At 42.2% G+C, this 16,314-nt stretch overlaps 1 protein-coding gene across 4 annotated transcripts in view; it reads left to right on the top strand.

Moving 5' to 3' along the window:
* Window positions 1–16,314, top strand: part of stk11ip (serine/threonine kinase 11 interacting protein) — a 32,692-nt gene that overhangs the window by 5,711 nt on the left and 10,667 nt on the right. The window contains exons 13-22 of one of the 4 annotated variants that reach the window (XM_074626740.1): window positions 684–765; window positions 882–1,322; window positions 1,414–1,631; window positions 1,915–2,025; window positions 3,912–4,155; window positions 6,569–6,726; window positions 6,819–7,065; window positions 9,605–9,714; window positions 12,063–12,160; window positions 13,973–14,151. In XM_074626740.1, the coding sequence (XP_074482841.1) occupies window positions 684–765; window positions 882–1,322; window positions 1,414–1,631; window positions 1,915–2,025; window positions 3,912–4,155; window positions 6,569–6,726; window positions 6,819–7,065; window positions 9,605–9,714; window positions 12,063–12,160; window positions 13,973–14,151 (1,888 nt within the window). Of the gene's footprint in view, window positions 1–683; window positions 766–881; window positions 1,323–1,413; window positions 1,632–1,914; window positions 2,026–3,911; window positions 4,156–6,568; window positions 6,727–6,815; window positions 7,066–9,604; window positions 9,715–12,062; window positions 12,161–13,969; window positions 14,152–16,314 lie in introns of all 4 variants that reach the window. The other 3 variants (XM_074626738.1, XM_074626739.1, XM_074626736.1) reach the window with 3 other exon arrangements.

The raw sequence follows: 16,314 nt of genomic DNA, 5'->3' as shown, positions 1-16,314 counted from the left end.
AGCAGAAGGAGCCTGTCACTGAAAGAGCTATTTAAGAACGTACGGGAGGAAGCGGCGCCTTTTGTAGTCCGTCTTCAGAACATTGTAGTTTCACCACGGCAGACCCGCATCACAAAAAAAAAAAAAAAAAACTGTGTAGTATGTCGCAAAAAACAACCATTAAAAGTAATTTAATACTATGTAAAGAAAAATAGTAATAATATAGCATGTCAAAAAAATCATTAAAAAGTCATAGTATATTGTGTAAAAAAAAAAAAGTCATAGTATAGTATGTCAAAAAATAGTCATAATATAGTATGTAAAAACAAATCATAAAAATGTCATGGTATAGTATTTCCAAAAATTGTCACAGTATAGTAAGTAAAAACAATCACGGTTGTCTTTTCCTAAGTCCTTCTGAATCCTCCTTCACATCTTTCCTTGACGTCATGACGTTTTCCATCGAGGTCAAGGACAAGTGGTTAGGAAAAGATTAGCACGTTAGACCGCAGCCTATATCTCTTTTGAAACGACTGGTTTACCTATTCAAGATAATATAAGGTGATGCAGAAATGGCAGTAAGAAAAGGTCAGCAACGTTCATTTGCGCACAATTTTTTTACTTCCCCAGAAAAATAAGTTTGTGAAACACTGATCTAGACTGTGGAATGCAGTGACATATTTCCAAACCGTTTTGTGTTTCAGAGTAAGGTGAAAGTGCGGAGGGCCAGCATATCCGAGCCCAGTGACACAGACTACGAGCCCAGGCAGCTCTCCTCCTCACAGAGTGGGTTTTTAAATGCATCCAAATATCTAAATTCACTCCCTTTAACTACTAGTTGTATGTAATGTTGGTGACTAAGAATTAAAACATCTAAAACATATATGTTATTCCTCCATCAGGCATCGTCCTCCCCCACAAGCAGGAGATTGAGCGCATGTCCAGCTTCAGAGATCAGCTGGGTGAGGACTGGCTGAGGTACCAACATCATCTAGATGGATTTTCCCCCTCCACCATCGCCAACCAGCCCCTTCCCAACGGCCTTAACGCCACCACACGTCCCTCGACCAGCCCCGGGCGTCCACCGTCTCCACCGCCCCTGGAAGTCCCAGAGGTCCTCCCGTCGCCGCTGCTCTCGTCTGAGCCCAGACTGGAGACATCGGCGGAGGCAGAGCAGGACACGGAGTCGACCCTCCTGTGGCCCGGGCTGAGCTCACGGTCCACGTTGGAGGAAAGCACGGTGGACGGCCCGGTGGCGAGCTCACCTGGGCCGAGTCCAGAGTCCCAAAGGTCGGCTGGAGGGGGGAGCACCAAGGAGGAAGAAGAGGAGGAGGATCTAGGAGGTAGGGTAGAAGATGTAGCATATAATACACCTCTGAGGAACTAAATCAGCACAAAAAGGGTTTTATGGTTCCCCTTCTTTTTTGTCGCTAGTGGACCTGTGTCACCCCCTACTTGTGGGTGTCCTATCTGAGAAAGAGGAAGAAGATGGTGAAGGCCAGGTGGTGGAGAGGAGGAGGAGGGAGGTGTTCCTGCGCATCAAACAGGGCCTGGTGCTGGAGGTGGACATGCAGCGCGGCCGGGAGAGATGCCGATTGGAGCTGGGCAGCCTGGCCCGGGTGGAGACCACGGAGGCTGCCTGGACCCGAGGGGTGAGAGATGGAGGGATGGGGTGTGAGGTTCTGGGGACGGTTACAGAACCTCAAACCCCATCAGGTTTGAGGTTCTGTAAGGTTTGAGGTTCTGTAGAAATTACTTTTTTGTGCGCCCGTCCCTTTGGGTTTAAGAGATGTCAATTTGAATCTATTTGAATGAGGGAATAAAATGAGTTTCCTCCTCGGTGTATTGCTTAGGATGCATGTTAAACATTGTTAAATAAACTTTGCATATTGTGATATTGATTTCCACCGTATTGATTTTCTGTCTTTCTCTCAGGAGACAGAGGAGATGCTTCCAGCTGTGGAGCTTCAGTTCGACTACATCAGCAGGGAGAAACGGAGGAGACGCTACGTCCTGCTTGATGATGACCCACAGCAGGCGCTGCAGGTAAATACAACACACACACACACACACACACACACACACACGCTCTTGAGTCCTTTTGATTTGACTCCTTTCGGAAGAAACATCAGTCATCTTGTATCTCGTAAGATGACGCACAAGTTCACAACTATGTACCAACAGGCATGATATGCACCACGTTCATTGAAGCAAAGCACCTAAATGAGAACAACACCCACCCACTGACTTCTGCTTTAGGACTTCTTGTACGAGTCTGGTCACGCTCCCTGCATGTGACATCGACTTCCAGCAGCACATTCTGTACCATGTTTACCGCCTTGTTTATGACTTTTGTCCTCCGCTCATATTGTGCAACATCAAATGTGTGCCAGATATAAGTTTAACGCAGAATTCCAGTAAGTCTTCCGATTTGTGGTGAGCAGTCAGGGACTTATGAATTATGTTTTATAAGATATTATAACACATAGCTTAAGTATAAAACCGCTTCAACTCAACCTTATGTAGCTGCTCGTGCCAGTACAGAAACATTATGTCCAACAGCACCAGATATGATTTATTCCTCAGATTATCCTACTGTTTTTTGGCCCCTTGAAAAGCCCCATGTAGCTCCTATAGCTTCTAGTTTGCAGCTGCAAAGTTTTGAACATGCACAATAGCCTACTGTGTATGTTGTACTTGCCACACAGATGTTTTTTTTTTTCATGACCAAAATATCAGGAAGCTGGCATAGCTACGGAAGCCCTGGAACGCAAGCGAGAATTTTTTTTTTTTGGTGATGCATTTTCTAAGTCTGATCTAAGTTATTTTCTCTCCCGTGTTTATGACCTAAGAACAGGTAGAAAGAAGAAAAAAAATTTAAGCAGATTTTTCTAAGTTACTTTTTTGCGTCTGTGTGAAAACAGGTGAAACATTTTTTTTTTTTTAAAGCAGATTTTTTAAAGTTATTTTATTTCCTGTCTGAAAACAAGTGAAAGAAAAAAACATTTTAGGCAGATTTTTCTAAGTTTTTTGCCTGAGTGAAAACACGTAAAATTTTTTTTTAAAAATTTGATGATTTTTCTAAATTCCTTTTTTTTTTCTCTGCCTCTTACTGAAAACAGGTAGAAGAACAGTCATAGTCCTTACAACCTTAACTGATGGGTTGTCACAGGTTAGATTGTCCAAATTACAAAAATAACAGCTTCTATCTCAGAGAAGCTACGTTAGCCTTAGCGACGATTGCATCAAGTATGCCTTGTGACCGAACGTTATATCGTTTGTTCCCTCAAACAATGTGACAAAACACAATGCAAACTAACGTTAAAGTAAACTAACGTTAGCTAGACAGTCGACTTAACCTGAGTTGTATCTGTTTTCACACAGATTTAAAAAAAAAAAAAAACTTAAAAAATCTGCCTAAAAATATTTTTTTTCTACCTGTTTCGCAGACCAAAAAAAAGGAACTTAGAAAGATTATCCTGGCAAAAAAAAATTTCCACCTGTTCTTAAGTCATAAACACAGGAGAGAAAATAATTTAGATCACACTTAAAAAAATAGATCACAAGAAAAAAAAAAAATTCTCTCTTGCCTCTCAGGGCTTCCGTACCTATCAGACAGCTGGCAGCCAAAAAGTCAACTTCGGCCAACTTTTCTCAACTGACAAACATGTTTTGTGCGCGGACAAGTCGACTGGTTGCTCAGTTTTGTCGACTAACACTCATGTGATTTCATTGACTAATCGATTAGTTGATTTTATCGACAGATCTGTAAAGTTTCTCCACAAAGAATCACACAAAAGCGACAAAAATAAGTCATTCAGCATGAAAAAAAAAGCATAAAAAACGACTAACAGACTAAAGAAATCATAGTCGACTGGGACCAAAATGACCGATTACTCAACAATGTAAAAACTTCACTTTCTGCTGACTAGGCGCTGACAGACGTGCTGAGTCGCGTGGTGGAGGAAAACCAGCAGCGTGACTCTGAGCTCCGCCCCAGCTGTGTTCGTCTGCAGTGCCTTCGTTGCAGGTCAGAGTTCACGCTCAAGAGAGAAGGCGGTGAGGAGGAGGAGGAGGAGGAGGAGGACGAGGCAGGGGGGAGAACAAGGAGGAGGAGAGGGGCTGTGGAGAAACGGGATGAGGAGGAGCTGGCGGAGTTCGATGATGACAGGAAAGGTGAGAGTGATATATAGGACAAATATTGCTCAATATGTTCACTTTTAACCTGCTAAATTTAACCATTTTTCGGCGATTAGATGGCGAGCACTTCTGTTGTGTAAACTGCTCAGGCACCCCCTTATTGTCAATCTAGCTAGGAAAAGCCATCCATCTTCTGAATGCTCTAGGTCTCTAGTTTGTGGCTGTAAAGTTTCCTGAGGCTGTGATTATCCTAGAGGTCACCACGATGTTAACTTCGGAGTGTTGTTTAGCCTCCTTCCCATCATCCTAGCATGACATGGTTGCTACCAATGGATTCCTTAAGTTTTCTAGTTTCATAATTGGTGAAAGCTGCCTGCAGTTTTTTATTTTCCTTTTCTTTGTTTTCATTTTATATGTTTATTTGGCGGGGTCAGTGTTTATTGATCTGCAGAAAAACTGTATATCTTCAACTAAATGACATCTGTAGACCCCGGCGAGTTGTTAGAGGCACAGTACACATGCACAAAATAAAAAAATACACTTGTCATTGAAGTTCAGAGTGAAGCAAAAGGGGTTAAAACAATTGGCCAAACAACGTGATGTTTGTCTTTAGTTTACATCTGAATCTGTCAAATAATCCCACACACACCACACGCCTTGACTCTGATTCATCCCTCATACTGAGTCACGCACAGCTCTCGGATGAGTCACGCTCAGCCTCTCAGACCGTCCTGAAACGTGAAGCACTACATGCATTTTGATGGTTTCCACTAGAATCAGTACTTTCACAACTTCAACGTGAGCTGTTTGTTGAAAGTTGGGAGATAAGAGAAAAAGACATCTGACGTCAAAGCACTTCTCAGCTATCATTCTCCCATTGGTAGCTGCACATTTTTTCCCAAAACAAACATTTATTTGGTTTTGAGAAGGGCCCGAGTGAAGCACCCCAGGAGTTATCTCTTCTCTATCACTGCCAAGCGGGCCGCTCCGCCGAGTTCCCACCTCTATAGATAGCAGCAGACAGATAATATCCATTCGCTCCAGCAGCCTCCTCCCAGCATTTTTTCCACCAAACCTAACATTAAGACCTGCTCCGGCACGCACAGACTGCGAGCAGGCTTTTGTTCGAACAGATGTTTTGGGGATTTCTTGGATCCACGCTCCTTTTGTTAGTGTTGATGTTAGTGTTTCAGGCAGTAAATACCTTTTTCATTTGCACGCGTCTGAACTTAGACAGTTGTTTGCTTGTGGGTAACAGAAATACATGCCCTGCGGATACAAAAAAACAAACTTCCTCCTCATATGAAACTTGTTAGGAATGAAGGCATGTTTTCTGTCCTTTTTCTTTTTTTGCATTTGGTTGTCAGAATCATTAAACTGTCCACAGATGAATTAAAAATAAGCTATCTGCATTTATGCCTTGTCCATTTCTTTAAGGACTGGCAAGTAACTTTACTCTATGGATTACTAAACCTTAAAGGAATTGTTCGGATGTTTTTAAGTGGGGTTGCATGAGGTACTTATCCATAGTCAGTGTATTACCTACAGTAGATGGGCGGTCGACACGTTCCCAGTTTGGAGAAACAGACGCCGTATTTTAGCCACCAAAAAAAAAATCAATATCAGTTAAAGTGTATGCTATATTTATCATATTTTCACCGCTTTATCTTGCTGTCAGACAATGCTTTCTTCAAAGCCACCAGACTCCATTGACAAAAACAGTAATTTTACGTAGCAGAACACGGAGTTGCCGGTCTATGATCGGTTATTGTTTTATATTATTGTGTGACTTTGGTGTTTTATAGCGTTATTTCGGATTCACCAAATTCACACAATAACACATACAAACTAACCGATGGAGGCAGCGGTAGACCAGCAACTCCCGTGTTCTGCAAGGTTAAATTACAGCTTTTGTCAATGGAGTCTGGTAGCTTTTAAGAGAGCAGCCGCTGCCTCAATCTGTTGTAGTTTGTTTGTGCTATTGTGCGACTTTGGTGTTTTAAATTACTATTAAGAAAGCTTTTATGTTTCAGGCTCCTTCTGATTGGAATAAGTTACCTTTAAATATTCGTTCTCTGTGATTATTTTCCTGAAAATGTTTAGTTTTCTCATCGTAAAACGGACAATGCTTTCAGTAACGCCATCGCTGTTCTCCTCTTTCTATGTAGAGATTGATCGTTGTTCGTTTGATTGTGTCTAAGGTTGTACTCTTTTGCTTTTTTAAATTTATGATCATTTATTACTATCATTCTTTATGTTACATTTCATTATACCACACCGTTTTGGGTTTGGTAGTATCTGCAATCACCATTTTATTGCAATAACCAATTAAGGCCACAAGGGGGAGCACCTCTTATTCATTGCCATCGATTGAGATGTTTTCATCATCACAAATATGGAGTTTTTTTAGGAATAACTTCCTGTTTTTTTTCCTATTTTTTTTTTGCAGGAGGCTGTAATATTTGTCCAGAATGTGGCAGCGATCATGTGGTCCAGCTGGCTGGCCAATCAACTCCCCGCAGCAGCACGCCCATCAAGCGCTCATCAACGCCGCAGAGTGAGGACGACCACCTCGATATAAACCAGAGCTCTCGGCGTACCAATAAGGTCACTTTCTCCTCTGTCTGTTTTCCCTTTTTTGCTGTAATGTATTTCCAAAACTGTTCAACCAGAATCTCATTTCATCTTTATCGCAGCAGGATGATTACACAGACGGCAGTCTCAGCAGCAGTCCTGTCCTCGAAGCTGCCACCGCCACAGAAGACCCCACCTTCGTCACAGCCCAGGGAAGCTCCTTCTTCACTGGGGATGATCAGGGTGATACCTCCAGCCTCTCCTACCACACAGAGTGCCAAAGTAAGGAGGATCTGGTTGGGAGCTACCACTACACCGCTACTGGTGCAACGCCAACTGAAGTCCAACCTTCAGGAAGATCCACTCCGAATGGTGCGTTTTTACTTCATGGTGTTTGCAGGTTTTCCAAAGTCTTAAAAGTCTCAAATATTGAACTTACTTTTGATTAATCCATTTGATCATTTTCTGCTGCTTCTCTGGGCCCAGGTTGCATTAATTTGATTAATTATATCATTATGAATTATTGTTATGTTCTACTAAAAACAATGTTTTATAACTGTTAATAATTCCAGGCCATATCGATGAGATGAAGATGAAAAAATGAGAAGAGCCTTGTGTGCACTCTTGACTTTACTCGTTGGTTTGCTTTCCCCACTACCACTTCTCGTCTCGTGCACTGATTCGCTAAGGCTGAACAGCCAATCAGAGTGATTTCTTACACCGACAAAATTCAACATATTGAATTGGCCGAAAAAACTCGGGCAGACTGGAGCCGACGATGCGGGACACACCGCAAGAACTAGGCCGCACTGACGGCCCCAAATTGTCCGACGGCCGACCGTTGGTTTGGTGTGTCAGGTACAGTAAAGAGGACTTATCAAAAAAACAAAAACAGGGCAATACTTGTGCAAAACAGCTGCAGTGCTGGAAATTATAAAGAGAAAAGTTGTTGCTGTTACTTCAAAATAAAAGCGCTACTCTGGAAATTTGCTAAAAGTAATGTTTTTATGACCAACTACAGACCCATTGTCCCATTTTTTCACTTCACCCCAGCAATTGGAAACCACTGGTGCGATGTATAAAATGTCAAAAAATAAAATCCCCATACTACCATACTATTTAGTATGCCAGAAAAAGATCCAGTGTGTGCCAATACATAGTGTGTCAGATGCAATATGCCAAAAATACCAGGATGTCCTACTACATCCATTTTGCAGCGTGCTTGTCTGGCTATTCTGACCCACAATCAGCACAGCGGAGATACGTCGCGTCTACTGAGCCACCGAGAGGACACAGGCAGATGACCGCTCATTGACAGCTGCAAAATGTATTTTAGCTACCTAAAAGAAAGGCCCACCTAAAACAAAGATATATAATTATAAATGTATGCTATATTTAGAATATTTTCACCGCTTTATCTTATTCTCAGACATCCCTTTTCTGACAGGGAACTGAAGCCGTTATCTATGCTCTCTTCAAAGCCACCAGACTCCATTGACAAAAACAGTAATTTTATACTGCATGCAACAGTATGTACTTTGTAAGGGCAGCTGCAGTACGAACTGAAAAGTAAAAAGAAACAGTATGCAGCCAGTGTCTCAGAGCCTAAAGTGACGTCTTCAAGATTAACCGAAAGATTTTTCATTTTCAGTGAAATAAAACTCCCATTTGTAAAAAAAAAAAAAAAGCTGGAACAAACTGAAACAGTTAATGGCTTCGCTGTCGATTTTTTTTACATCCAAAATAACATTGCGGTGTTGGCAGGACTGCTTATTGGCGGAAAGCCCAAACAGCAGTAAAATATAAATGATATTTTATTACTTGATTCTGCAGTTCATATGGTCACTGTAAAACACATCAACTGTGGCGTGCGGTATAAACTGTTTACGTCAGCCTTCTCCTGAAGGTATATTTAAGTCTTAATTGAAAGTGAACAGAGAAAGGGGAAGCATTTGGAATCCTTGGAGGCGCTCTGTATCTCTGTGACAACAACCGATTTCCCCCACATGTGTGTGCCGTTTTTAGATGAACCACATGGCGCGACGAGACAGATTGGAATCATTACTGGAAGTGATGGGAGAGGAATGAAAGCCCTTAAGAGAGTCGTAATAATAGCTTTCTGTATAATAGTGTAGCTGCAGTGCCAACGCCGTGTCATCCGTCGCTCTGAAAACCACAGGCTCACACTGGAGACACTGTACTCATCCCAAAATCTGACTGACACTCAATATAGGATCTTTTTTTTGGTGACACAGTGCACCCATTGTTGTGCAGCAGAGCCCCTAATTTTCTTGTCTGAAGACGTGCTTTGTCTCTGAAGATAAATCAGTGTGTGTGTGTTGCTGCACCTTTTACAAAGAGCGTTGTTTTAATCCGATCTCTGTTTGCACTCTTCTAAATGACAGACGTCGAGGTTTGTTTTGGCCTCTGCAGGTCAGCGCCCTGTCGCTTTTGATCAGCCGCAACCATTCATCAATGTTCATATAACCTCCGTTGCCGTTCACTGGCCGGATTTTATTGCTCTTAAAGACCGTTCTGCGTGAGGGATCGTTGGCTAACGCTGCTGCAGTAAAAAGATCCGTTTCATAAAAGCCAAGAAATATGTAAGTCGTCACATTGCTGCCAGGAACGCAGCTATTAATGCAAGATATCATTTGAGGGGAATAAATAAAGTAGACAAAACGCCAGCATTAAAGGGACTCGGTGTAAGAATCAGAAATTGTTTGCTAACAGTGACACTTGTGGCCCGCAGAAGTCGTAGAAGGTCTCATTTTATAGGTTACAAAAAACGATTTCTGCGTTTAAAAAGATCCATATAGTCCCTTTAATAATAGGCATGGATGTTTGCTTTAACTGCTCTCAAACACCATCTTCAGTGTTGAGGTCTGACCAACTGTCGATGTGTCCGCAGATGATTTGGACCTGCTGTCGGAGGACTACGAGGCGGTGGACCATCGGCTGCAGCTCTTCCTGGATGTGGAGGTCTTCGAGGAGGAAGACGAGCTTCACTCTTTCCTCAAGGTGTGTAAGAGTAAGGCGAGCACATATTAAAGCCCTTCTCAAGTGTTCCTCCGTAACGTAAAATAGTCATGCAACAATATAATTAATTAACAATTAAAGAAACCACACATTGTGAGTACAGTTTTTGTACAGTTTAAACAAGATATAACATGTTGATTAGTGAGCTTTAGAGCTGCTGGTGGGAAGATTTTTAAGGGTTCTCCGATCAGGATTTTTGGGAAGCAGTATTATCCAATCACGGGTCTTGAAGTTGTTGGTTTTCACACTACATGACTGAACGGTAACAGTCAGGGCTACACACTACAAGATCTTTCACCGGGAGGAATCTCCGATTAGGTCTCCAAACTATGTTTTGTGACGAAAACACACTTAAGAAGTGACACGGTAAAGGACTTAATACCATGCGCGAGACAGGATTTCTTTTATTCAAGCCATCTGCGGAATTAGCCCTGTCGTCAACATCCAAACTAGGGATGCAAAAACGAACCGCTGCGCCACTAATCTACACGCCTTTACTATTTATAGTGTCTCGCGCTCTCATTGGCTGTAGCTCCCTGACAGGTCCAGATATTTTAGCCTGCTAGACATTTGGGTTGCGTCAGTGATTTTGAACAGTTCACACATGCCGTTCAAGCGCCGAAACCAACGCCGATTTGCCTCTGATCTGGGGCTCGAGTGGAAAATCTAAAGTCTTGTAGTGTGAACTGGGCGTTATCGGCGGTGCAACAATGCCCCCCCATACTGTGTCTGTACCTTTTTATACAAAACAGTGAGGCAGAATAACAACAAGAAATTGTCTTGCATGTTTTGCATCATGTGATCGGCCTTTATAGAGTCCACCAGAGAATGAATATCGGCCGATAATGATCAATCGGAGCACCCTTACAGATTTTGACAGAGCAAAACTAGCTATTATTCCAGTCTTTATGCTAAGCTAAGCTAACCAGATGTTGGCTGTAGCTTTATATTTAACAGACAGACGTGAGAGGGGAATAGATTCTCCCATCTAATTCTTGGCAAGTGTATTTTTCAAAATGTTCCCAAATGTTAAAGGTGCTAAATTCGATATCCAGAGCATTAATATAGCATCAAACAAGTATTGTCTATGTAAGGATATAGAGTAATGTCTACCTGAGCAGAGAATGAAGTCACTCTCCCTTTGTGTGTGTTGTAATCCTTAAGCTTCTTTCTTTCTTCTTTCGCCACTGTTTAGCGCTGTTAGCAACGTTAGCCGCAAGCTGCGGCTCGCTGTCGCCATGTTGAGAGGCAGTAGAAATGCTCCCCAAAGCCGAATTTAGCGCCTTTAAGTTGTTATTTTTTTATGACGTTTAACACTAAACTCCTGTTTGTTTGGGTGTGGGTAGATCAGGCTTGGCTGACTACAATATAACTGTCATCACATGTTGTTTTAAATGTTGCTGAACTCCGATTGGTCCAAACCGAGCCCCGCCTTGTTATACAACAAGCAGAAATTCAGAAATATCGTGCGAAATAACCAAAACTCTTCTAACTTTGGCAGGAAACAATATGTTCATGTAGGACTCATTACTCACAATAAGAAGCAGATTGAGAAATAGACTTTTTTCAGGGCCTTTAAATCTTTACTGGAGCTAATATTAAAGCAGGGAGACAGTATTATTGCCAGTGACAGCGGTCTGTGACTGATCGCCCAAATGTAGGAGTATAATGTTTTTATGTTGCTGTTATTGTTTCTTTTATGATCGCGGTTTTAAAGAGTCTAACATATCTCCCTGACGGGCCTAAAGGATTCCAGCCTAATGGGTGGTGACAGCTTCAAGACCTGCAACACTTCTGCTGCGGTTTCATCTCAGTCAGCAAAGACCAACGCAGTCAATAAATCTCCCGGGAGCCCGTTCAAACCCACCATCCTCTTCTTCTTCTTCTTCTTTTTTTATGAGTTTTATGCCCCCCCTGCTGTCTCTGTTTAATACGCATTGCATCCTAGGAGCTCTTCAAATCAGCAGGCTATTGCTTTTTTCTCTGTCGGACACCTGGACGAGGAGCAGAGAGCGGAACAGGACCAAGCAAACCACAGCTGGAAACAGGAGGTCCCGCTCCATTCATCTTAGTTCTGTTTATTTATCCAGTGACAGGGGCTGCTCGCTGTTTCACTCGTGCTTTTTACTTCTTGTGTTGTTTTTAGAGGACATGAAGCTAAAGACCTCGGTCTGGAGGTTTTGATTTGAAACCCCTTACAGAGCTTGTGAAAAACTACTCCTTATTATGCTGCAAAAAAGACAGTATTCACAGCACCTTATAAAGTCAGTTTTGCTATTTTGCAACAAGCTTGATGTCATGCATCCCTTTTTTTTGTTGTGTGCCCGCAGATGTCAGCTGTGAAATTTGGGGAGCCGGGGCAGGTTCCCTCGCTGCTGGTGGTGTCAAACCAGCGGATCTATTTCCTGGAAATGACATCAGAAACCCAGTGAGTAGAGCAACTTAACCCTCTGAGACTCGCCCGTATCCCGACTGACGTCTTTCAGAGGCTCCTAGTAGGCTCAGTTTTAGAGCTAGAATCCATTGGTACCACCTATGTCATGCCATAGTTTGTCGGGAAGGAGGCTAAATAACGCTCCAGAGTTAGGCTACATTTTAGAGAGGAAAAACTGGCATGGCCAATTTCAAAAAGGGTCCTTTGACCTTCTGATCTCAAGATATGTGAATGAAAATGGGTTCTATGGGTACCGACGAGTCTCCCCTTTACAGACATGCCCACTTTATGATAATCACATGCAGTTTTTTGAATGCAGCATACATTTTCTCCTATTCTAAAATTATGTATTTGAATATTTCTGCATACTGGGGTCCCTAAACAGTCTTGAATTACATCGATTGGGTATCACTGTAAAGCTGAGACTCTTGTGGATCCAATGAGTGATGATGTTAGTCCCCATAGGAGCTATTTCATTGTAGTGAGACCATTTTTTAAAATTTGACCTCCCTGTATAAAATGACCTGTGGTGACCTCTAGGATAATCACAGCCTCATGAAACTTTACAGCCTCAAACTAGAGACCTAGAGCATTCAGAGGATGGATGGCTTTCCTAGCTAGATTGATAATAAGGGGGTTTCTGAGTTTCAAATGTCAAAAGATTTTGATACCAAATCACAGCATGTTTTTTTCTCTAGTGTTCCTCAAGGTCTTGGTGTCTTAATGTGGTATTTTAGAGGGATTATTGATCATTTTTATCAATTCTCAATAGATAAAAGACGGTTAAATTTAGCACCAAACCTGTGTAACAAATGGTATCAACCCCTAAATTGCTGCAACAACTTATGAGACATAACAGAGCATGGGGATGGACATCATATACTGATATCATAATGTTCTAAACCCTTATACACTTTCACAATTCATTTTAAATAATCAATTACTTAATGTTTATTTCTGATTTATGACTAGAACAACTTCATACACAGTGCTGAGCTGCATCTCAAATTAATCTCCAGGTTCCCAGCTTTCAGATGACGTACACAACTTCTATGTGACATCTACTGTTGACCTGCTATCTCCCCCTAAAGACCCCCCTGTACCCCCCCTAAAAAAAGACAAAACCAGGTCTATTGTGGGTCTCAGAGGGTTAACAGGAAACAGAAAGTACTTCCTCAGTACGCACAAACTAATTTCACGTTCGCATGGTATTTGCATTCTTGCGATGTATTAATCACGCATGCACGTCAAAGAAAAAAAAGATAGCTTGGAAGTCACATTCCACTTTATCAAAAAAAAAGCGTAATCAAATCCTGCTGGAGTGGCCGGCGATTCAAAAAGAGGGGCTCCGCTCTGCAGTTAACAATTATGACTTGTAATGCTGGTGTGTAGATCCACACCCTCTCCGTTTAGGATGTGGATTATATTGCATAACCTGCCCAGGTTTCTGGGTCACATCTTGAGAACACATTGACCTCGTGGAGTCTTTTCCCCTTTAATATTTCTTCTCTCCTTTTCGTCTCTCATCAAAACAAGAGCCCATGGATGTGGCAAAATCACTACTAAGACACTGTGATTTTCTAACTACAGGAACTTCTCGTGTTCTTGGCACTGTGCAAGAAGTCAAACTATTATTTTATCAATCTTAATCCTTGAAAAATGAGGTATTACTTAAGTTGTGAAACATTTTAAAGTGTTGTTCTGGCAGTCACACCTCCCCAAGTAAACAACTTAATCCACCACACTGTGACAGTGCATTTTTGCAGCACTTTCCCGATTGCCTTTAACGTCGTTTCCTCCCAGCAGAGGCCAGCTCTCTGATTGGCTGCAGAAGAGGGACAGCCACCCAATCATGGAGCTCAGCTACCTGGAGGTGGGACTGGGCTCGCAGTGCATCCACATGGAGTTCGGTGACGGGGGAGTGGCCTACACCCTCCTCGTGAGGGACAGTTTACGCTGCAAACGCTTCTTTGGCCTGCTGACAGGTAAAAGGGAAACACTGCCAAATACGAGCAAAGTGGAAAATGGTTTCTGTTTAATGTATGGAAAAACTTATAAAAAGAAATATATATATAGTCAGAGAGAGAAACTCACTGACCCTGCTCTCTCTCTCTCTCTACTTACTGGTTTTTAGCACTTTCCTCCGGGCGCTTTGAGGGAAGATGCCGCAAATAAACCGTGGACTAATTTAGATTTTTTTTTAAAAAGTGGTCGAGTACTGTTGAATCCCCGAGGCAGGTATTGGAACAGCATGTTCCTCTCACAGGCATCGTGCCACAGAAACCCAGCCTACTCCCCTCACGAGCTAATACTATACCATATGTGTGCTACGTGACGCAAATCTCTGCCCCCCCCCTCGGTATTGGGTTCACACAGACTCAGAGCACATCCTGCCCATGTCTGCGAGGGAGGACCGACGGCTGAGCTGGGAGGAAAACCTTTTATTAGACGGGGGCTCCGGCTCAAGCCTGGAATGTCTGGAAAAATATGGAAAATGAATTTGACAATCTCCAGCACCCTAAACGCGTGCAGAAAACAGGAAAACATCTTATGGAAAAGCTGCTCAGCTCTAGTACACATAATTCTGGGGCATTTGTATGAAGGTATTTTCCCCTAATTACTGTTTCATATTACCAATTTCAGGGTACAAAGATGCTGAATGCAGGCAAAAAAAAACAACAAATTCAAACAGACGAGCTGATTAGAAGAGCAGTCCCACTTTTTCCACAACTCTCTGCCTCCAGCTGCTGTCTGATGGCGATTTGTGCCCAGCTTTCACTCACACACAATCAAGCAAAACTAGTTTTGGAAGCACATGAAAAGTGTTGTTTTGTACATAATCTTCTATCATCTCATACAGTTTCATTTTGTCTTGATTTAACAAGGTAAAAAAAAGTAGAGATGTGGCCAAGGAGGCAGCTTAAAAAACATTGTTTCAGCAATAACTGCCACAGCAGACAATACTCTTTTGAATAAGCTTACCCAGAAACATGTGGGTATTCATTAACTTATCCCCTTAGTCACAATCTCTCTTCATCTTTTTCTTAACCTCATTGGAAACTGTTTCGAAAAAGGACAGGCACTTTAAAAAAAAAAAATGACTTGGCAGGTGATTGGATGAACCATCTGTCAATCAAACTCTTGCAGTAGCCAGTCGGGAGAAGAGCAAAAATGTGCTATCAAGAAAAGCCTTCAAGGCCGTTCTTTGCTCTTCTTTCAACGAAGAAATACTCTCCAGTTCTGATAGAACTGATGCTATTGCAGCTACGCTAACTTCTTCAGGTTGTTGTTTAGAACAAACAGTCGCCTCTCCGTGTCGCATCACACACCTAAGCCACGCCCATAGCTCCTCACACGGACGCCGATTTGTGCTCATGCTCTGGCTTGCCGGACACAAACGCATTACTTTAAGCCTGACAAGATGGATTTTTCATGTTATATGTGATCCTGGGATTCTCGCGATGTGTTGCCAGATCAGGTTTCCCAGTTTCCAGCCCAATCACAACTTAAAACAAGTAGGGGATCTAGAGCTGTCAAAGTTAACGCGATAATAACGCGTGAATTCGTTTTAACGCCACTTATTTCTTTAACGCTTTAACACAACTTGCGATTTTTAGGTTGTAGCCGGCTCAGTTTTAAAGCTAGAGTGAAAATACTGGTATCATATGAAACTAGAAAAAAACTAAAGAATCCATTGGTACCAACCATGTCATGCTAGCTTGTCACGATGGAGGTTAGATAACGCTCCAAATTGACGCTACATTTTGGCGAGAAAAAAACGCCATGGCCATTTTCAAAGGGGTCCCTTGACCTCTGACCTCCAGATATGTGAATGAAAATGGGTTTTATGGGTACCCACAAGTCTCCCCTTTACAGACATGCCCACTTTATGATAATCACATGCAGCTTGGGGGCAAGTCATAGTCAAGTCAGCACACTGACACACTGACAGCTGTTGTTGCCTGTTGGGCTGCAGTTTGCCATGTTGTGATTTGAGCATATTTTGTATGCTAAATGCAGTACCTGTGAGGGTTTCTGGACAATATTTGTCATTGTTTTGTGTTGTTAATTGATTTCCAGTAATAAATATATACATACATTTGCATAGAGCTGCATATTTGCCCACTCCCATGTTGATTAGTATTAAA

The sequence above is a fragment of the Sebastes fasciatus genome, chromosome 24 (genome assembly GCF_043250625.1).
Source record: "Sebastes fasciatus isolate fSebFas1 chromosome 24, fSebFas1.pri, whole genome shotgun sequence".
Lineage (NCBI taxonomy): Eukaryota > Metazoa > Chordata > Actinopteri > Perciformes > Sebastidae > Sebastes > Sebastes fasciatus.
Note: the sequence above shows the minus strand (reverse complement) of the source record. Positions and strands in the feature narration are given on the sequence as shown.